Consider the following 23343-nt stretch of genomic DNA (forward strand, 5'->3'; position numbering starts at 1 on the left):
AAAGGAATAAATGAAAAAGTGCATTAAGACTTATAACTCTGATTGCAATGGGATGAAAGTGAAGATCCTGATGCTCTACTGAAGCATTATTAAGAATCCATTGCACAGAACTCCAGGTGGTTTAACCACATTTGGAACTAGATGATCTTTAAGGTCCCTCCCAGCCCAAGCCATGCTATGAACCTATGAATTGCTCACCTCTGGATATGTACTGTAAAGATAAATGCTTAAACCAAACACTGATTTGAAAATAATTTGAGCTTGAGGCATTGCCTGGTACCAAAAAACCCTTCATGAGGCAAGGGTTAGGGTTAGGTCCTAGGAAAGTCCCCTCAGCTGTGCATCCAGCCACCCAGGGCTTGCTGGCTATGAAGCAGAGCCTTAGCTCAGGAAGTTTTCTGTTTGCACTCTCCATTAAATGCACACCCTTGCACTTCCCAATTGCAGGGGGAGCTGATTCATTTTAACACTTCCTCTTTTGAATAGCTCAGCCTGGAGTATCAGACTGTGCCATGCATTGCCAAACAAAGAATAGTTATCAGCCCTCATTTGCTGTGCTGCTCTGACCAAAGCAGTGCCAAGCACAGAGGTACTGGCACTTGCTGCTGAGATGCCTGCAGCTATTTATGGCGCAGATTGTCAGGCAAGAGGATGGGTTCAAAAAATTGGTTCCATTGTGACAAAGAGGATCAATGTTAAACTCTGTATTGAATTCTCCAACTTCTGTTCCTATTCCTTTATTTTTCCTGTATTAAAGGTAGAGAAGGCTCTCTGGGCAACCATGATTAACAAGGATAGATAAAAAAAAAGGCATTTCCAATCGCATTTCCAATCTTTTGTTACTGGGCCTTAGCAAGGAATTGAATGTGTTGAATTTCCCTATTAATGCAATTGAAAATTTAATGAGCTTCTTAATTTATGGCTTCACCAGGGTTGAATTATAAAACAATAACACAAGCTGCACTTTAATTGCCTGAGTGTGTCTGAAGATGACAGCATGTTTAGGTTTTCACTTCAGCATTTAATCTAAATATATTAACAAATAGCATAAAACCCCTTACAGTTGTTCAGGAGACAGGACAGAATTAATTCTTTTGGGTGACAAACAAAGCCATGCTCTGAAAGCATTATCCTTACTGCTATATTCCACAGCATGGCAGAGAATCTCTAAGCTCTCTGCACCCTTGAGAGCTTGGCAAGAAATGTTATTCCCTCTAAGAAGCAGAAACAAGATCAAGCTGCTGGGGCCTGAGCCAGGTGATCTCAATGGCACAAGGTAGTTCTTCCTCCAGGAGACAATCTACCTTCCTCAGGTGCATCATTGTTGGCACTAAGTGATGTGGAAGGCTGGGGATCACTAACTAATCACCTAACATTGCTTCCTTGACCACCAAGATGAGCAAATGGTTTGTATCAGTCAGGTTCCTAACTTCTTTTGAAGAGGGCAGCTTCACAGGCTCAGAGTTTGAAGCAAGAATGGAAAAGAAGGCAAAGAAGAATGCTAGTTGTGGGCATTAGCATTCAAACTGTCCTCCCTAGCCTGTCCCTTTCACCTCCTCCCTCTGAAGAAATTGCATGGGGGAAGAACAGGAGCAGCAGTAGTTGCAGGGTCTAGCAGCATCGTTTGTCACTGCCAAGATTCATCAGTGATACAGGGTTACAAAAGAGGGAACAATTGAAAGGTTAAGGATTTATCTAGAACATCTGAAGCGGATATTAAACTGAGATTAATAGCAAAGGGCCTAATGAAAATTAATGGCTCCTGTCGTACCTCTTGCAACGCTAGCAAAGGGAGAAGCTGGTTCCTTGAGCAGCAGCCATCACTGCCCTCTTCCATTGGCCAGCAACACCTCAGGGCAGGTACATATGCTTAACAGTTTGGATTTTGACTTTACTGGGCAGAAACTCACAAGAGAAATACATTCACAGGGGTGGGGGACTGGGAGTGCAGGGCAAAGGTTTCTGGAGGTGCCTGTGAGAAACAGGTTGGAAGAGTCTAACCCTGGCTCCCTGCCTGCCAAACAAAGACCCTGCGAGCATTAAGGGCTTTATAAAAGCCAATAAAGGCAGCTTTATTGGGTTTGTAGAGCCACCACCAGCATTCTCCTTTCAATGCCTACCTAATGGCATGCTTTTTAAAAGAGTTATAGGCTTGTAAAGATCAATGGGAAAAGAACAGCCCCTGAGAGGAAGCATTAGCAGCCTGCCAGCTCCATAGCCACACTGCTCAGGAGCCTCACCTGCACCTGCTAAGAGATGCTGGCACCACTGCCAGAGCTCCCTCTGAGGAGGCAGGCCACAAGACAGACAGCTTTTGTGGCTGTGGAGCCTGGGCAGAGAGGCTGAGAGATGAACCCAAGCAGCCCAAGCCAACGCCGCTAAGCTCTCCGTCCTCCTGCAGAAGCCAACAGTGCCACTGACAACCTTACATTTTGTGTTAAAAAATTGGGTAACAGTAAGGAACTTGCTTGTGGCTGGCTTGCTGTGGCTTCCCAAATGCCATCCTTTCAGTGGAGCAACACTAACTGCCCAGCTCTCTGCAGGAAAAACACAGTGGAAAGACACAGCATGAGTGAGCACACGAGGAGAGCAGTTTACCACTGCTTGCAGAAGATCAATACTGCATCACTACCCCCTCACAGAGGAGCTGATCCTGTACCCACTTAAGGAAATGCCAAACTTGTTATTGATGCAAAGCCACTGTGGTACAGGCATCATCAACTATTTATTAAACAGGAGCTATTCCAACATGGCAACAAAGGGGGTTTAAAACCCACACTTCCAGTTCTCAGAGTAGCAAATCTGCAGATGGTGCAGTTCAGAGGGTTTAGAGGTTCCATTTCTGGAAAGAGAATACAGCTATGAGGAACTCAGCCACTAGGAGTAAAACCAGAAATTATAAAGTTATTTTTCCCCCCAGTTATAAGACCTCCAAAAGGTTTGTTCCTGATGAACACCATTCATTTGTCATGTTGTAGTCACCTGCAACAAAGTCACAACTCGGAATGTGTTTAACAGGATAGCTAAAGTGGAAACAAATTAATTGATTTGTCAAAGGTAAAATATTTACTAATAAACAATGGAGATAGGTACAAAATACTGAGGCTTAGAAGCTACCAGGTAGAGCTACATATAGTACTAAGATTTTAGAAGGGGTCTTGCCTAGGGTTTACACCATGTAGGTGTTCTCCAAAACAGCTCCACAAGGAGCGAACCAGCTCTGAAGTGAAAGAGCTGCACCTCAGAGGAAGCAAACAGTCAGATAAAGCCCTGTGCCTGCAGTTTGCTGCTGCTAACCTGGGGTTTCACCAGCCCTGGAGCAGAGGCAGCCAAGAGGAGTCACACCCTCCAACGACAGTGTGTAAGCCACACACCCAGGCAGTGCTGTGCTTCACTGTCAGGCAGTGATTCCAGCTGCAAACTGAGTGTCACAGCAGACTGAGAGGGGCATATTGCTCGAGAGATCCTTCAGTCCATGCAGGATGGAGGGCAGGAGCTGTGTGTAGTGGTGTGCACTGCACTGAGATGCTCTGGAAAAGGATCATCCCAGCAAGGCTCTTAGTGGAATGAGACACTCACACACTTCCACCAGCTACACACAGACACCCGAGCTAACCACATTCAGCAGCCAGTTGGCTACTGGGTGTTTGCATGCACTGGCTTACAAAGCAGATGGGCTGATTGTCATAGCAACCACTTCCCACATGTGGCTTGTCAGGGGAGATGCAAACAACTCAGCCTCTCGGTTCCTGTGGGCCCCTCCTGGCCTGATGCACCATTCCACACTGGAGCACCAGAGAAATTAGGAGGTGCTATGAGGTGTGAATGACAAATGCAGGTGTGGCAGAGGGGTTCTCACTTCAGGTACCACAGAGTTCAGAGGCAAACATGCTAGGGCCCTTCTGGTGCCAGCAGCCCAGGCTGTGGGGGCTGCTCAGAGAGAAGGGGCACACACAGGAAACAGGGAAGGGTGGCCAAATAGTGAATACCTGCCTGTGCTCCATGCCACACAGATGGGACCCCCTCAGAAGCCCAAGGGAGCCCATGCCAGTGATGAGGAGATCACCAGCCCCATGGGAGGCTGCTTTGCTCTCACCCACACCCCTGAGGTGTTCTGCCACACCAGAGCCACAGCTTCCCTTTCACTCCTCTGCCATCTCCCATGCTTCTGAGCTGTGCAGGGGACAGGAAAGGGAAAGCAGTGACCTGGCAGAGGCACTGACTAGCAAAGTGAAGAGAAGAGCCATGTGGCTAGAGGAAAGCTTTCCACTTCAGCAGCTGCTCCCTGGGCATCCCATCCAGAGTATTTACAGCCAACTGCAGACAGAAGAATCATGCTAGAAGAGAGCCCTGCCAGCTGCACCATGCTAACACACAGCATTTGGGTGCACACCTGTGCTGCTTGAGCCACAGTCAAGCTATCAGAGCAGTGCCCTCCTCCACACAGAGGCATGTCTGTGCAGATCTGCCTTTCTAGGCTTGCCTGCAGCTCTTTCCTTGTGCTTTTTCTTCCAAAGAAGGCTTTCTCCAGAGGAAAGGGAAAGCAGTCCGCGATCCCAGCTGCATCACTTTGTCTTCTCCCCAACAGAAAGACCACTGAAGCTCTCCTGTCCTGCTTGCACAATTTCTTGAAGCATTGCTGGGGTTCTAGGTGAGCTATTCTGAACCAGAGTCACAAATTACACCAAGTGCTTGCCTGCGATTCGTTGGAGCCCTTCTGGTTAGCTGGGCAGCTGCTACAGCCTGCTAAGAACAAGTGCAGGGCTGGAGGTTAAACCTAACTTTTACTTTTTAATACACCTGAATAAAGTGTAATGTCCTTGTCAAAGTCATCCTACAGAGGCAAAATGCAAATATTCAGTATGAGGATGGAGAATAAGTGAAAGGTATTAAGTAGAAATTGAAAGTAACTGCTGACAGTGCCTGCAAGCTAATGATGCTAATTAACGATGTTCCCAGGGATAGGTCCACAGGAGGAGTGGGGAATGCAACAGCACAGGCTTGACTTCCCTGCTTCCTTCATGGAATTCTTATGGAATATAAATTAAGCCAGAAAATGGCACTCTCTAATTAGGATAGTTAAATAGCAAAGAGAAGACAAAGTAAACAAGCAGTGGTGCCTCCCTCATCATAGATTCACCACCACTCAATGAAGCCTGCAGGTACCAGGCATTGCCCTTTCCTTCACTGGCTCTCAAGGAAAGAGCCCAAGAGCAAGTGATGGGATGTGGAGAAGGAGGTGGATCCAGTGCATTTTAGAAGAGAAGAACACTCCAAATCAGCACAGCAGTACCTGTCTGTCACCTACCTGTTCTGTCGGCATGTTGCAAGTCCCTGTTGTCATCTGTTACTCCAAGGAAAAGCAGAGAAGGCTGGCTATGAAGCATGGCCCTAGTTAAAAGACAGGAGGGGTGATGTGCCAGGAGCATTAACTACAAGGGAGTTAACCAGGGAATCCAGAGGGAGGCAATGACAACATGGCAGCAGCCACATCTTGGCAAGTCCTGCACTTCAGAATAGGACTCTGCAGTTTTTCTTGACTCAGACCTAGAGGATTAGCTACTGGTACCACAAACACACTGGGAACACCAAGTTCTTTGCCAGGACGACGTCCTTCTAACAGCAAACACTGGGAGTCATACAACCTGTGTGCTGATCTCTGCTTTGCTTCCCCCAGCTGGAATTTTTTCCTGCTCAAACTGATGGATGAACCTAATATGCTTTTAATTATTTCCAGGGTATGCCCTTCATAATTGCACTGCTTTCCCCATCTACAGCCCTCCTGCCCAGAGAGTCCCTTACTTCATTAAGATGGAAAGTTATTTCAGTCACCAAGAGCCACAGCGTGCTGGTTTGAGGCCAGCCAGAACATCTCTTGCCCCGAAAGGGACAAGAGAATGACACATGCAAACGGATTGGAGAGTGACGGAAAGTTTAAGTGGAAAAGCGATTGGTGAAAAATACAGAAAAAAAACTACAAAGCATAGTGGAAAAGAACATCCCAAAGCATACAGAACCCCCTCACAGAATTCCCAAAAGCTTCCCAATCCTCCCTTCCTCCCACCTGAGGGTCTACCCAATCCCTCAGGGCTCTTCCTTCCCCCCCCCCTCCCACTGCTAGGCAAGTCTCAGGCTGGCCGGGTCTGAGACTGCCCCCCCTCCATTCTCCTCCTGGCATTAGGCCTAGTCAGGCCTAAGAGGCCTTGAGGATACTCCCCCGGCATTACCCGATAAGAGAGGACATCTCCCGTGGGAGCAGAGAGGGAAGAAAGAGGAAGAGGATGACTCTGCAGATGGCTTTATAGGGCGCAGGATTTATGGGTAGAAATACGCCACTTCCTGTGTCCACCCCTATTGGGCGAGCACCCAGGACACCAGAGGTGTATCTCATGCGGCAGTGGCAGGGGGCACCCAGCCTAAACTGCCACACACAGCAATCCTGTTTTAATCAGCTGCTACCACCCGAGGTACCCCAGGACACCAGCACAGCACAGGCTGGCACTGTCTGCTGCCTATGGGATGGAGAAGCTGAGGTCTGCATGCTTTGGAAATACAAAGCCAACAAGTTCACCTGGATTCAAAGCCTACCTCTCTGAAGCTGACTCAGATTGAAAAGCACAGGATCAATAGGAAGTAATTCAGTTTGTGTAGCAAACAAGCAGAGGAGAGGGAAAAAGCAAGTGTCAGTGGCTGGCTTTGGGGAGTATGCTGCTTCCCACAACATCTGCTTAAGAATAAGCCACACATCAGTGCCTGAAGCTCCTCAAATAACTTGCACTTAAACATAAGGAAGAAGTTCCTCACCATGAAAGTGGTGAGAGCCTGGAATGGGTTGTCCAGGGAGGTGGTTGAGGCCCCATCCCTGGAGGTGTTTAAGGCCAGGCTGGATGAGGCTCTGGCCAGCCTGATCTAGTGTGGGGTGTCCCTGCCCATGGCAGAGACACTGGAACTGGATGATCCTTGTGGTCCCTTCCAATCCTGACTGATTCTATGATTCTATTAGACAGACTCCACCACCTCTCTGAGAAGCCTGTTCCAATCCCTGACCACTCTTGCAGCAAAGAAATTTTTCCTCTTCTCCAACCTAACCTTCCCCTGGCACAATTTCAAACCATTCCCTCTCATACCATCACCTGATACTAGGGAGAAGAGACCAACCCCACCAGCACTGCAGGGAACTGCAGAGAGCAATGAGGTCTCCCCTCAGCCTCCCCTTCTCCAGACCAAACACCCCCAGCTCCCTCAGCTGCACCTCCACAGCCCTGTTCTCCAGACCCCTCACCAGCTGGGTTGCCCTTCTCTGGACACCCTCCAGCAATTCAATGTCCTTCTTGGGGTGAGAGGCCCAAAACTGAACCCAGGATTCAATGAACTATCAACTCTATCTGTCAAAAGGATATATACTCAGCATACAGGTAAACCAGACACACACACAGCCACTTTGTTCTATTAATCACAGCTCAGTTTCAAAAGGATTCCGAGTAGCAGTTTGCTGTTCCTCCTGCAGTTAAGGACACACTCACAGAATCACAGAATGCTTTGGGTTGGTAGGGACCTTAAAGATCATCTAGTGCCAACCCCCCTGCCATGGTCTCTTCCAAGCAGATGTATTCTGTGATTCTGTGACTGGAGCACGTGTGGACACAGAGGTTGATGCCATGACAGTAACAGCCCTTCCAGAGTGTATTTCACAAGCAGGATTAAGTAGGTTATTACTGTTACTAAAAAAATCTTTCACCTGTAGTGTACTCAGAACAGAGGAAAATACTGGAGGCAAACCAAAATTAGGTCTGAAGCAGAGACAGGAGAAGGCAGAGAGGCAAAGCTACAGAGTATTATAGAGGGAAGACAAATGCCGTTTTATTGTGCTGCTAGCACAGCTCGCTGTGGGTTTGGCTGTGGCAGGACTGGCTGAAGCATAGGCCTTCTATTTCATGAAGGACAATAAAAGCAGATATAAAACACAGCAAAGTCCTGGTCACAGAAGGAGAAGAGAAAAGAATGCCATGAAAACTGCCATGGAGGATGGAGGACTGACAGAATGATTCTCATCTCTCCTCTCTCCCTCTGAGCACCAAGGACAGTGTGGTGCCTGTCACTGTCCTCACCTGGGTGCAGCAGACACCAGGGGGTTAGTGATGGCAACAGAAGAGGACCATTTTGTCACTAAGTCCTGAGCTAGTATGGAACATGGGTGGCAGAGAGGCAGGATACCCCCAGCTGCAGGGGTTGATGAGCATAGCAGAGCTGTGCAACACAACTGCCCTGAGCTCCCTGCACTGGAGAGGATTTTTCCCTGCAGCTTTCAATCAGAAGTGACAGACTGCATCAGGAGAAAGACAGCTAAGAGAAGCCAACTTTCAAAGTCTCAGATTCAGCAAACACCAAGGAGATTGGCAAGTGCTCCACCAAATATTTACATTAAACATGAATTGTTGTTCCCATCACATCTTAAAGCCAGCAAATGAAGAACCATTTTTTAAAACAGTTACTCATCTCCTACTATCATTTCTTTTTCTTCTTTTTTTTTTTTCTTTAGGACAACATATTAGTGCAAAGTATTCATCTCTCCAATAAGTTGTCTTTATGAAACACTACACAAATGGAATTACTCATAATTAGCCACACAGAAGATAATTCTTACACCTGCTCTTTGCACTTGTGTGGTATTTTAGTTTTTTTTCATCATTAATATTCATGGCAGACACATCCCAGCTTGAACAGGTAATTACACAAAGCATGGGGGCTTACTGCAAGCTATCACTGCTCCCACCAAACTCAGGACAGATGACCACAACTAAACAAAGATGTGGAAAACAACTACCCCTACCTGCTGCACCACAACTAGGACACACCAAATGCTCCTGTTTGAGTCTGCCCAAAGGCCTTGCTCAGTTTCCTGATCAGTGACCAAAGTCCCTTCTCACATCTTGTGTTCTCAGTTGTGAAAAGCTCAAAATGCTTTCAGAATGGGAGTGTGTCTGCAGACACCACATGACCTTACCTTCCAGGGAGAGCTGCACAAGCACTCTCCTTTCCTCCTCCACTGGTATCCATAAGTGGTTCACAGCAGAAACACTGAACTCTATGTTCTTGTCCACGCACATTAACAGTACTACCAAAGGAAATCTCCAAGAGTTGTGGCAGGAGAATGAGGCACAACTTAGCACTACTCACTCCAGTTTAGAGAAGGACAAAAGCGCAATATTTGAGAGGTGCTAAGCAGAAAGGCAGCTACTGTCTGTAGTGACATGATTATAGTACTAAAGGCACACACACACAAGCAACCAAGAGATAGGCATAGGAAGGGAGCAGCAGTGACCAACCCACAGCAGCAGACTGAATTTCTTACCTGTGTTAACTTTCCAGAACCATCCTTGACACATAAGAGTTCTGCCTGTAAGAGAAGAGACAGCAGAGTGATGTTCTGACTGCACAAGAGAACAATATTTCACCTCAAGCTCAGCTAGCACACAGTCTAAAAATCAAGCAACTGCTCCAAATGGCTGTAAGAGTGACGCCTTAAGGTGGAGGCCAGGCAGCCAATGCAAACGTAGCTCAGGTGGCTTAAAGTGATGCCTTTAGCAGCAGAGGTTACACCTGATGATAAACACAGATCACCTGTGCTCTGCTAGCTGTGCTTTCATTGATGTTTAGCTTTTGCTGGCTTTGGGACAGCAGTTTCCATCCCTTCACTGCTCTGCAATATGTTTAATACAGCAGTAGAACGAACGTAGCTTCTTTAACCCCATTGCATCAAGATCTAGAGGGCTCAGTAACACCTCCTAAAGCCTTGTGCCACAGTAGCAGCTTTACCCCTCCACAAGCCGGCTATAGATTAACTGTTTCTCATCAGAGTACATTTGTGCAGTGCTATTTTCTCTCTCCAGAACTCTACAACCGTTACCTCACTTACACAAAGCTTATAGCAAAGGGCAGTACTCAGCTAATGCTATGACTAATACAAGCTAATATGTGACTAACTACCACACTGTCCAACACTGGGATGGGAGGGGAGAAACCCCACAGCTTTAGGTAAGTACACAAAGAGCTCTAATCTGGGACCACTCACTTCAGCTGTGTCTTGTAAGTACACAAAGAGCTCTAATCTGGGATCACTCATCTCACCTGTGTCTTGTTCTGCTATTGGCCTTTTAGCAATCCCTTTTCCCCACCTCAGTTTCCCCATCTGTTAAAGGCAAGTGGAGACATTCACTCCACAATTATGATGTCTGTAAGTAGAGAGGCCTCCCAAGGAGTACTGTAACTATGAAATACACATTAATTATGATTCAGCAGTGGCCTATCATTGACAGAACTTGTTCCCCTTTTCCTTTTAGTTACTCAGAGGACATGCCTCTTAGTCCAGCAAAAAACAAACCTAATGTTTTTATTTTTACTAAATAATGACTTCAATTTCTTTCTTTGTTTAGGGATAAAATATAACATGGGATTCCAGCAACCAAAACAAGTAAGTTTTCAGAAGTACCTAAGGAAAACTGGTGCCCACATTCCCAGTATGGAGTGCAGCTAGAGATGGCTCAGGCAAGGCCAGTAGGCTGGAGATGAAGCCTTGAAAAGGAAAGATGCAGCAAAGCTCTGCCATGAAGTGCAAGTTTTCCTTTTCGAGTATGGATTTGATAGATAAGCTATGCGACTTTATCGTTGTGAGGGGTTTTGGCAGAGCGGCTGTTGCTGAAGATGTTCTCAACTCTGCGTACTGCGCATGGAAGCGCACGGCCAGCGGAGCGGCTGCGGAGCCCTCAGCAGCATCTACAGGCAGATGCTGGTGACGTTGCGCCATCTAGTGGCTATCGGCAGCCTCGCAGCACGCAGGGGGCGGCGCTAGGCTGGCACCGCGGCAGCACAAAGCCTGCAGCTTGCCAGTTGTTACACCAGTGCCACTGCCTGGTGATGTGACTGACATCGCAGAATCACAGAAAACAGCCGCTTGGAAGTGACCTCCGAGATCATTTAGACCCTCGACCCAGCACTAAAGGGTCGATCCTAAACCACATCCCTATGCACCAGGTCCACAGGCTGCTTAAACACCTCCAGGGATAGTGACTCCAGCACTGCCCTTGGCAGCCTGTTCCAATGTTTGAGAACCCTCTCTGTGAAGAAATAGTTCCTAGCGTCCAACCTGAACCTCCCCTGGCACAGTTTGAGACCATTTCCTCTGGGCCTGCCACTTGCCCCCAAAGAGAAGAGGCTGCCCTCTCCTCCCTCCAACCTCATTTCAGGGAGCTGTAGAGAGCAATGAGGTTTCCCCTCAGCCTCTTCTCCAGACTGAACACCTCCAGCTCTATTAGATGCTCCTCATGGGCCACATGCTCCAGGCCTTTTACGAGCCTCATTGCCCTTCTCTGAACACTGTTTTGTGCTGATCTGTTTCAGGTTTGTACAAAAGCTCTCTGCTGAAGCAAGTCACCTACTAAATAACACAGTTTAGGTTTTTATATTGTCACCAGTAGTTGTGGTAGTCAATAATCAATACTGATCCCCTTTTTACAGACTGTTTTTTCAACCTCTCACCTTTAAAGAAGGATGAGGCAAGACAGAGCCTCCATGACAGCACATCTGTTAAGCCACCTATAGCATTGCCTTTTTTCAGACAACAGAGAGAGACTTGTAGAAACACCACTAAGACTTAATCTGCCACCTTTAAAGAGCATAACCCTACTCATCCACTACCTTAGTTGTAAAGCCAGTTTTTAATGCTGTAAGGCAGCAAATAAAGACTGAAAATTAGAAACTGACAATTTCCCAAACCTCTAAGCAGACATTAAGCGTTTGGAGTAAGCAATAACCATTCTGCAGCTACACCTGGTTCCTCTCTTGAAAACCCTCTGGTGGCCCACATGTCACTTGGCTGCCAGGTGAACTCTGAAAACAAGGATGGTATGTAGTTAAACACTGTCCAGAACCCAATTTCAATCTTAGAGTGACAGACATGTAGACAGGGATTAAATTCAGATGCTTTGAGAAGCAGGAAGTAATGCAGCATGTCTGGTCTCTATGCCAAAAGAAGAATTAACCAGTAAGAGCCATCTAATGAAAAAGGAGCAGGGCCCACACACCCCTTACCCATAGCCTTGCTCTGCCTCCTCTTTCTTCACTTGCCTAATCCCAGTCACAGCTTCATTTCCAATCCCTTACTGCCTCTTGTCAAGTCTCAACTGCTTTGGTCCCAGGCTCACCTCACTCAAGCCTTTCTTTGGGGTCCCTGTTGATCCTGCTCTCATTCAAATCCCTTCTCTGCAAAATCTTCACATCCCCACTACAGTCTTTTTTGCTTCCCCCTTCTTCCCTCCACATCCTCACTCCACTTGGCAGAGACTATGAACCTCCCTTCCCTGCCAGGCTTCACTCTGCACACAATTGCAAAAAAGGGGAGAGGGGCACAGGATGATGGAATGGGACAGGACACAAACAGATTTTTGTTCCAACAGCCAGTCTGGAATAACAAAGTCCTCAAATACTCAAAGACAACCTATCCAAGACAAAAGTATCCGTCAAAGTCTGAGCATAGGCACCACCTGAAACCCAGTTAACCCTGAATTTGACCTGGAATTTCCCAGTTCAGGCTCACCTCAGCCTTTGAATTTCACATGAGCACAGGAGATGACGACAGAAGTCCCTGCCACAGTGTAGGCTCAGCACTGAGGACTTGTGGCAATTAATTGTTCTATAATTTTGCTGAACTCAAAGAGTGTAAGAAAGATCCATAGTGAGCTGTACAAGGTATGGACAGTGACAAAGCCTCTCTCCTTGCTAACCCCTTTCCTCTGCTTTGCCAGCAGGACTGTGTTCCCAGTGAGAGCCAGGAGGGCAGATTAAGAAGGAGCACTGCAGAGGGAGCAGCAGAGCAGAGCAATTCCCTTCCCCTGCCTGAAGATGCACCCACTAAGATGCACAGCACAGACACAAGGCACAGCAGCCTGCTGCTGGTGATGAAAGACCACCAGAAGGGGGAAGAAATCAGCCCCATCAGGCTTCATAAACGGAGAAGAAGATTTATCAAGAAGAGCCCAATCCTGATCTCCATGAACAGCTCCGTTCCCAACCTGCCCACGCTCAGATCTGAGGACAGAGACAACAGCAAGTGGAGAAGTCTCTACGAGACCCAGAGGGAACGAAAGCAGATGATGAGGGAAACCTGCTCTAAGTACAAGAGTAACAGCAGGAGGATAATCACCCCTTACCACGTCTCCAGGATCTTCGTGGCAGACAAGTACAGAGTGCTGTACTGCGAGGTGCCGAAGGCTGGCTGCTCCAACTGGAAGCGTGTGCTCATGGTTCTGAATGGGCTGGCTGCCTCCACCAAGGACATCCAGCACAACACGGTGCACTACGGCAACTACCTGAAGAGGCTGGATGGGTTTGACCACAAAGGCATCTACTACAGGCTCAACACCTACACAAAGATGCTCTTCGTCCGAGAGCCTTTCGAGAAGCTGGTGTCTGCCTTCCGGGACAAGTTCGAGCACCCCAACAACTACTACCACCCGGTGTTTGGCAAGGCCATCATCTCCAGGTACCGCCCCAACGCCACCAAAGAAGCACTAAGGACAGGCTCCGGGGTCACGTTCAGAGAGTTCATCCAATACCTCCTGGACGTGCACAGGCCGGTGGGGATGGACATCCACTGGGACCACATCAACAGGCTCTGCAGCCCCTGCTTGATAGACTACGACTTCGTTGGGAAATTCGAAAGCATGGAAGAAGATGCAAACTTCTTCTTGCATTTAATTGGTGCTCCACAAAACTTAACGTTCCCCAAGTTCAAAGACAGGCACTCCACTGAAGAAAGAACTACTACTAAAATCACTCAGCAGTATTTTGCACAGCTCTCTCCTGCTCAGCGCCAGCAAAGCTACGACTTTTACTACATGGATTACTTGATGTTTAACTACTCAAAACCCTTTGAAGATTTGTATTGATTTGAGAGCTGGGACCTTTCCAGTCACCTCAGCTGGACTGCAGGACAAAGCCAGATGGCTTCTATTTGTATTTACTTGTCTGGTAGTATGCAGTTGGTGGAAAAGCAGGAAAGAAACCAAGTCAGAAGATAAATGGCTCGTGATGTTTACACCTTCACCTTAATTGCCTCCTTTTTCAGATCATATTTTTTCTATGATTTCTCCATATTAATATATGTACATAGATGTAGGATATGGCAGGGCTCCCAAATAAAGCACATAATTTTCCATGCTGCTGTAGCCTTTGATTGTGTTGGGAGGGTAGTTTGGAACTGGGGAAACACAGCTGGCAATGCTTCACGGGAGCCACTACTTCAAGCTCCTCACTATTTAGAAAAGAAGTCTGATAGTGACAGAGTAGCAAGAAAAAAAACATTGAAAAAAATGCAGGGAGTCAGCAACATGAACACCCTCTTTAGAGTGAGGGTGGGGAGACACTGGAACAGGGTGCCCAGGGATTTGTGGATGCCCCCTCCCTGGAGGAGTTCAAGGCCAGGTTAGGTGAGGTGTCTGAGCCCATGGCAGGAGGGTTGGAACTAGATGATCTTTAAGGTCCCTTCTGACTCCTCCTCTTCTCTGACTCTGAATAGTTATAGTTCCTAGCAACGCACATGAATCCATGCTCTAACCAGCTGAAGGCAGGCACAGATTTCCCAACTGTCCTAAGTCAGGACGAGGCGGTCTGGCACCTCTGCACTGCTCCAGCTCCCACTGGTGCAAACAGCTCCCACTTGATGACCATGGGAGAGCAGTATTGAACCAACTGTTGCAGTTCAGAGTGGGGATGTGCTCTCCTCTGCACCATTTCCCTCATGGCACAATCATCTGCAGAGAGATAAAATGCAGGCGAGCATTTGCATCTTTATAAATGTTATTAAGATTCTTTTAATCCTTTGCATTAACATAAATCTCTGGTTTAATCTTCATAGTCACCAGGAACATCAAATCTTTCCTTCACAGTAACAAGCCAGAATAAATGCCACTTCCTACACCCCAGGGCAGTTCCTTTCATCGCTGCCAACAATTTGTGCTTGTTTATTTCAGTAACAATTAAAGCTCACTTAACATCCCCAAAAATCAAAAATATTCCAGGTCTTGTAGTTTGGTTGCTCTTTTTTTCATCCTTCAAAGAGGGCTTGCTTTCATGTCTAGCAGAAGTTTCCTGTGAGAGTCAAACACTCCATGTTCCTCTGCCCTATGACTCTTCACAGGAATTCTGTACACAGGATCCTCGTTCTACATCATCACTCGAAGTGATGATCTTTAAGCTGGTCACATTGGAAGAAGCCTCAGCCTCTAACACAATGTCACACTTGAACTCTTCAAGAAATTCTAGATGGTGGATTTCACATCCAAGAATCCACCACAAATGCACTTCCAAGAATACAAACAGCTGAGAGCAAATACTCGTGTCCAGCACTTTGACTCCTACAGGGTCAGACCCTCTCACACAGTGCTGGCAGCACAGGTCCCCAGAAACAGCCAAAATATTTTTGCTGAGGGTTGGGTTTGGTTTCCCTTGGTTTTCAGTTTTGTTTGTTCTTTGGTAGGGTTTGGGTTTTGGCCTGGCTTAGTTTTTTGTTTTGATTAGGTTTTAATTTGGGTTTTGGTTTGATTTGTTTGGGTTGTTGTTGTTTCATTTTTTGTTTGTCTTTTTGCTTGTTTTTTGTTTGGTTATTCATTTGGTTTGGGTTTTAGTTTGTTTTCTGTTTGGTTTGGGTTGGGGTTGGGTTTTGTTTGTTTGGGGTTTTTTTGTGTTTAATTTTAATAGGGAAAATAGTTTTAAGACTCCTCTCTGAAAACTTTACTGACAGATGTTTCACACATCATTTGACAGCAGCCCTCTGTTTTCATTCAGAGAAAAACTGTTTGCATTAGAAAGGTGATGTGAAACTTACATTATCCCATTCCCAGCCTGCCCAAGCTCCTCCTCACTGCCTTGCTGCTGCTCCCCCTTTCCACCCCTTGCTGTCTGCTCACAGGGCTGGGGAGCAGCCTTCTTGGTCATAGCGACCGCTGGGCCAGCTGAGATCAGCAGAAACTCACCTGGGCTGCTCTGGCAGCAGGCAAGCCTGACTCGACAGGTCACACTCAGCAGCACCCAGGAAAAACAAGGCACATTCATCACTTTCCAGTGCAGATAGAGGAGATCCTTGACTCTGATAGGGGTGGGAGGCAATAGTCAAGAACACCACCAAGACTTTGAGTTGTGCCATCTTGGCATTTAATGCTGTTATGCTCTAAGGAGTGCTGGTGCTCAAATTGATCAGAGTCCCCCACACAAGGACAGGGTGCAAGAGGCTCTGGAGCCCTCACAGCTCCTCTGTCAGGTCAGCTCCATGACACGACCAGGGTAGGGCTGGGCATCACTTGTATTCAGCCCTCTGCTAGTATTGTTAGAGGGCTCCAAGGGGAAGACTAAAGAACTTAATCCTACAGATAGATTCAGATCGAAGACCTGACTTCTTCCTCCTCTGTCTGCCCAGCTCCCTTTCAGCTTAACCTACACATACACAGATTGATAGAGCCGAGAGGTCCCATTTACATCTCAAAGACTGATGGTACAGTTACTCAGCAGTGAAGTGTACACCACAGAAGTGAGGGAAAACACTGCCAAGGCTGCACCTCTGCCTGCATCCAGCTGGAGCTTTTCATACCACTACTCCCCCAGTTCTGTTTTCATTTCAAACCTTTACTGCTCCAATAGAAGCTAACGACAGGAGGGAGGGTGGTAAGCACTTGTAATGACAGCTGAAGATGAAGGCTTTGGCAGGGCTTGATTTCACCTCCTTCTTTAAACAAAGACTACTAAATAAATTATTTGCATGTCTCTGACAAGCTGCATACAGCACACAGCATCTGCTTTACAGGACCTCAAGGAAGACAGAAGTAGCCTTCTAAAGACTTGAACCTGTGCAGCCTTCCTGGAGGATGCCTTCAGGGATGGGAAAGCAGCTTAAGTGGGATATGAAAACAGTCCTACACTAACAAATATTTTGAGACCATAACCTACAGGTGAGTATGTGAGATGAGGGCAGCAGGTGGTGACAAGGCTGTCATCATTAAAGAAGAATATTTTAATCTGTATTCTAATTGTTGCAGGCAATATTTGTAGCCATAGAAGTGTAAATTTTAAAGCTGTCCAACAACATCAGTTCTTTGATAAAAGGCACAAAAGACAGATTTCTTCCTGCAGTCCCTGTGCATGCTTTCCTGAACACTCAGGGAGCTGCAGCAAAGCTAATAACTCAGTCAAGGGGAAAAGACTGCCTGCCTGGTGCTCAGTCTTAGTTTGCCTGTGGAATGGGCCTGTGGTGCTGCAGTTGGTTTGGGTGGGTTTTTCCCTCTAAACAAGAAAAATTTGAAATTGTAGATTTTGCTCAAACCTTACTTTAGAGTAACCTAAGAGAGAAATAAGTGATGTTGCAAATTGTGTGTTTCACGGGGGGTGGAGGTATTTGTTTTTACAAGAAAGCATCCCACGGCTCTAGCTGCATTATTGTGGGGGGAGTGAGAGACCTTACAAAATGAAAGTGAACTGCATTACTGTCATTCCATCCAAAGCACTTCACGAGCTGAGATAACAGAGAGCAAGCACTGCCCTAAACGGCATCAGAACTGCAGCTCTGTGTGGAGGAGTAGGGATTTTGCACTGGTAAAAAGGAGTTGCATTAATTATCTGGCATGCCATGCTGCACAGGAACACCATTAAAAAGCCAGCCCTGAAATCTTAGAACACTTCCAGTTCCTCTTCGCCTCATTATTAACATCAGTATTCTACATGAGTGCTGCTGGCAAGAGGTGAAAGGCACCCAAGGTGAAGAGAAATTAATTTCATTTTTCAGTAATTATGAGGCAAACTCTGCTCAGTGGCTTCAGCCACCCTCTCAAGTCAGTCTAGTGCTGCTGGTTAAAAAGAGCCTGATCCATGGCGGTTTGCTAATGATCAACAGCTTTAGAAATTACATTTTCTAGTGGCACAGCCTCTATTATTGGGGCAAATTTTCCCTCTTGGGCAGCTGCCAGATCTTCAAAACCACTGGGAAAGCTTATGAAGGATTTTTTTTGTTGTTGTTCCCCCTCTTCCTTTTCAAACTTAGTATCACTACTGCTTGAGATGCAAACTAAAGTTTCCAGCTTTTCAGAAGAAAAGCCAGCTCCTCCAAGGCAGAGATTTAAACAAGCTGTGGCTGAGAGGTAACAAATAGCTGTAAATAGCACAGCTAGGTGCAAGAAGAGACACTGGAGAGGGTGCAAAAAAATCCAGTGGCAACGACAGGGCAGCATGCAGAGGCAGGAGCTGTCTCACAGCGTGCTGAGTTCCATGTGGATAAATGAAAGATCTCAGATCGTCAGCTGCCTTGTCCTGAGCCGCTGAGTGACACACGACTCAAAGGCAGGACCTTCTGCCAGTCCCTTCTTCCTCAAGGCACAGACTATGCTGCAAACCCCAAGGGTGCTTTTCTTGGTTAATGGCTCTGCTAGGGACCTGCGTCAGGAAGTGGCAGAACTGAAGTGTCATCGGTTAAGAAATCTGATTCCATCTTAAAGTCTTCTTTTAAATTATTATTCTTTTTTTCCCCCCACTAAGCTGGAACATGGGAGTTTGCAGATATTAGAACTGCAACCAGGTATTTCCCATGAATAGTTTATACCTTTCTGCCACCAGCTCACCTGTGTAATAAAACGTCCTTGTTCCTCAAGGCTGCAGGATACAGGAGAGAGAGAGCAGGACACAGTGCGAAAGGCTGCCCGTGGAGCAGCAGAGCTGTTCTGCTGAGCAGGAGATCTTGCCTTTGGCACTAAGGTGTGCTGAATGCTTCAGAAGGGAATGAGAGGGAACCTCTCTGGGAGCAGGCAGGGAGCCTCGAATGCAGAGCTGACACGTGTGCATTTCTACCCCTTCTCCATTTGGTGCTTTGATTACCTTTCCCTTTGTCTTGCCTGGCTGTGCTTACAATGCTGTTGGTTTTTTTGAGCTCTTTGGAGCAGAGGAAAACTAACACACAAAGCTGTACTGGTGAACTCTGCAGCTGATCAAATGCAACCTGCACTGTTGTTTCTGTTTTGTGGTAGCTACCCTGAGATTCCACACTGCCATGGTTTGATGAAAGGTACAGTGTCCTTTTAATTCTAATGCTGGCTCAAGAGCTTTCTTTGATGGAAGTTAGTGCTTGTTCTGAGGTGTGTTTCCTCAGCACAAGCTTAAAAACCCAAGGCAGATGTACACAAGGCAATTAAGCGTATTTCAGGTAATAGCAAGACTTTCATGGCCTGATTTTGGAGATCCCTTTCTTAAAGAAACAGCCTCTCTGGCCACTGACCACCCATCCCTCTGGGTGGACTCCACAACTGTCCTAAAGCCCCTGATGGGTAGACAAGACTGACCTTGGCTGTGTTGTGAGTTTGAGGCCCTGACTATATAGCCAGCCTTTCAGAAGAACTTCCCTTCTCATCCCTGCTTTCATCTGTGGGCTAGGCTTCTGCCTCTGTGGAGAGAAACAAGATGGGTAAGAAAGATTTGAAGATGAGCTCCCTCAGGATGGTCCAAGCATGACTGGAAAGGGACCATGTTTGCTGGTTTATCGATATGCAAACATCTGTGCTCAGCAACTACAGGTCGCTGTAAGGGGCAGAAACTGAATGAAGCAGGGAGTGGGGTGAGGTGATTTGGGTGATCTAGTGGAGCAGTAGTCCAGTGAGATCCAAAATCGCATTGCCATGAAGGAGAGAGTCTGAAAGCCTCAACTGGGTCTTGCAGTCTGCCATTTTGATGGAGGGAAGACAAAAGACTAAAGGAGAGATTCTTAGAAGACCTGCAAGTGTGGCAGAGAAAAGAAACTGGGAAAGCCAGGACCAGAAGGTGGCAAATGGATAGAGCCCCACAAAGACCATCGTTTGGGGAGGGGAGAAAAAAAATTGGAAGTGCTCTTGCCAAAGTAGGGACACTTGGTGGAAGGCCTATGAAGATGTGAGGGGCATAGAAGCCATAGAAGAAGCAAGAATGCCCCTGCTACAGCTTCTGAAGGCAAGAGGAATTTACACAAAGCAATCCCACTGCAGGACCAGTCCTGGCACAGCTGCCCAAGTGTGTTCTCCCTTGGGCAGACCCTGTAGTGCTTCTCCTAAGCCACTTGTTCCTCGCTCCAGGGGCTCTGCATAGTGCTTGCTTTGACCTGCAGATGGGTTTCTGCTCAGCACAGGTTCTGTGCCCTCTCTGACTTGCACTCTACTGATTTTAACACCCCAGCCTTGAGGAATCATTGAATGATGGAGGGCATCCATAGTGAGCTTCAGCACACTTGGGCTACCCACAGCCACCACAGCCTCGCTTCCCTTGCAGTGAGCCCTGGGAGGCGACCCACACGGTGCCTTCTGGGGCCACCTGATCTTGCCGCAGCAGGGGAACGATGCAGAGCAGGTTTTTAACGTCAGTGAGGAGAGAAATTCTTCAGGCTTTTAATCTTAGTGAGTTCTCACTTGATTTACTCAAAACCTTCCCAGATGCTAGCTACCAGTGAGACTTAACTCTGAAAATGTGAGGACTTGAGGGCCTGTCTGATCCACAGAGGGGATCAGCATCAGCCTAATGGGACCTTGGTTGAAACTTTAATTGCAAGGCAACAGTAAAAAGCACTGTTTAAGAGGGGGGAAAATTAAAAATCCCCTTATGAAATTTTGTTGCTAGTCTAGTCAGGCTAAAAATTCTGCTTAATCTTAATGATTAGCAAGAGTTCTTCATTTCTGTGAGATTTCTGGTGCTGTTAAATAAATTAAGAATTATTCAGACACAGTATATTAAAGGAGATCTAATCAAGATATCCAGAATATTGTGACATATTTAAATCCCATAATGTTTTAAAAAAAACATTTTTGAGGGAGTAAAGATACTTTATATACAATTAGAGGCAGTATGATTAATAACCTTGGGCTCAGATTCAATGGCTTCCTTTGGGATTTAAGGGTTTTTTCCTCTATCTCTGGAACCAAATATATGCCTTAATTACCAATCAAAGAGTCAATGAAGGCAGAGCTGAAGTGGGAATGGATATACTTGAGCTTGCATTAGCATTCCTTGCACAGACTTGGGCTGGGGAAGCTGAATGTTCCTGCAGGTTTGACTCCCTCTCAGCTAGGTGTTAATCCACACCAGGAGCTGGCAGACCTGTCCTTTTCCATCTGATTTATGCCACCTGCTAAACCTGCAAAAGGTAGGCATTGGCCCAAGTGTTGATGATATGTTTAAGAAGCCCTGAGAAGATTCAGAGCATTTAAATCCAGACCTCTAACTGAGCAGGACAGTTCAGTTTCTCCCCAGTTCTGGTTCTGTAAGGCTGTTTCAGGAGGTTTCAATACACAAGAAGCAAACACCTGATGTGAAACCCTTCTGGATGCAGATAACCTGCAAGCTGCAACAGCAAATCTGAGTTGAAGGCAAGAAAAGTGGAGTAAGACACTTCTGAGAGGCAGCACCCACAGGCTGGGGTGAAGCCAGAGAGTGAGCAATGCTCCTTAAACAGTAAGCCAGGGCAGGACTTCCCTTGTACTGCAGGAACAGCACCCAGGAGTCAGTACCTTCAAAGCCAGGAGGCTCAGCCCTGTGGGAGGTGTTTGTCTAGGGTGCTTTGCTCAGCTGTATCTGCAAGGGAACAGACTTCTGAGCTGAAGCTAGAGAATGGAGAAATGTGTTTGAAGCCAGTTGCTGTCATTCTGGGTATGACTTATTTGTCATGGTGTAGAATGAGAATAGCAAGGGAGAAGCAGCTCCTTGGAAAAGGGGGGGAGGGGCAGGGCAAAATGGCCTCTCTGGGAGGCAACCCCACAGCAGGTAACTGAAAACGCACCTTCTGCATGGGAGGGGACAAGGATTTGACTTCAGTAATTTGCCACTGTTGTTAAATTAGGTCAATACAAGTTCTTTAACTCAATCAGAACATCCAGATGCCAGGGAAAGCCAATTGATCTGGAAATGTGTTCCATCAGAGGACTACTCTTGCAAGTACCTACCAGCTCCAGCAGGAGTTAAGTTTGTCTTTGCTGTTGCCTTGCTAACCAAAGAAGAGGAGGTGGTTTTCCTACCACTGACTGCTGGGCTGGCCTGTGGCATGCAGCCAGGGTGATCTGCTCCTGTCTAGCTTGTCTGTACCAAGGCACTGGCTGTCATTCTGCCACTGATGCTGCTTTTTCTCTTCAGTATTGCCCTGCTCAGATAAAGCTTTAGCAAGCTTGGTTTGTGCTGTGCTCAGAGCTGCTCCAGAGGAACCAGGTGCAATTGGGCAGAAGGTTTAGGTGGGTGTCCTGATGCTATTTGGGAAGCAGGGGTGCAGGAATGAAATGAAAATATGCAGCGGTTGTGTTTTGTTATGATGTACTGGAACATCACTGTCCTCACATCTCTTTGCCTTTCTCTTCTCTGTAACCTTAGATCTCTGGAGTTTCAGGATGTATGCATCATGCCTTTATCACTTCTGCACACCTTCATTCTTCACTCTTGATAACCTGCAGCATTTGCCTTACCTTTTCGTTGTGAACGGTGAGCTTTGAAACTCCCTGTAGAAGAGCTCCAAGGTAAAAAGGTTTTGATCATTCCTAGCTCCCATGTGTTTCACAGGCTGTACTACAAACCTGGCACTCCATTTGGGTGGGGTGATGTAATGAAGTCCTTAGATTTATTTTACATAATAAAACCCAAACTGCTTTTACTGCACAGATAAACATGGCTAAATTGTCAGATTCATAACCCATCTCATATTAAGTCTGCCACATTTTCCACACTGCTGGAAATGGTCAGGCTATGCCAGATTTATAAAGACAGTATCACCTTGATGAATACGCAGTCTGGCACTTGAGCAGGATTCATGTCTGTATGGATTCCAGGGGAGAAACTGAACGTGAGACTAGATAAATATTGCAGTTCTAGCACATTGTCTGTTTTTCTGGCCAGACTACCTGGGCTTTTTATTATATATATAAAAGGAAATCTGACAAATGGAGATATTGGAGGGAGGAATCAGGCTAAACCTCTTTGCATTATATATTGCCATAAGTGGACTGAATGGATTTGAGAGCAGTAAATTATATTCAGTGAAAAACACTAAAGATTGTATCATTCTTGAATCGTTCTCCAGGTAGGAGAAGATAAGTAGATCTTTGTGCACTTACAGCCCAGAAAGCCAAGGGCATCCTGGGCTGCCTCAAAAGCAGTGTGGCCAGTAGAGGAGAGAGGTGATTCTGTCACTTTGCTCTGGTGAGACCTTGCCTGGAGTGCTGCAGCCAGCTCTGGGCCCTCAACACAGGAAGGACATGGAGTTGATGGAGCAGGTCCAGAGGAGGGCCACGAAGATGATCAGGAGGTTGGAGC

At 46.7% G+C, this 23343-nt stretch overlaps 1 protein-coding gene across 1 annotated transcript in view; it reads left to right on the forward strand.

The window, feature by feature from the left end:
• CHST8 (carbohydrate sulfotransferase 8) overlaps positions 1-13943 on the forward strand; it is a 105819-nt gene extending 91876 nt beyond the window's left edge. The window contains exons 2-3 of the mRNA XM_054389854.1: positions 10434-10471; positions 12804-13943. Coding sequence (XP_054245829.1) covers positions 10434-10471; positions 12804-13943 — 1178 coding nt within the window. The remainder of the gene's footprint in view (positions 1-10433; positions 10472-12803) is intronic.
• Positions 13944-23343: the final 9400 nt, after the last annotated feature.

The sequence above is a fragment of the Indicator indicator genome, chromosome 19 (genome assembly GCF_027791375.1).
Source record: "Indicator indicator isolate 239-I01 chromosome 19, UM_Iind_1.1, whole genome shotgun sequence".
NCBI classification, from domain to species: domain Eukaryota; kingdom Metazoa; phylum Chordata; class Aves; order Piciformes; family Indicatoridae; genus Indicator; species Indicator indicator.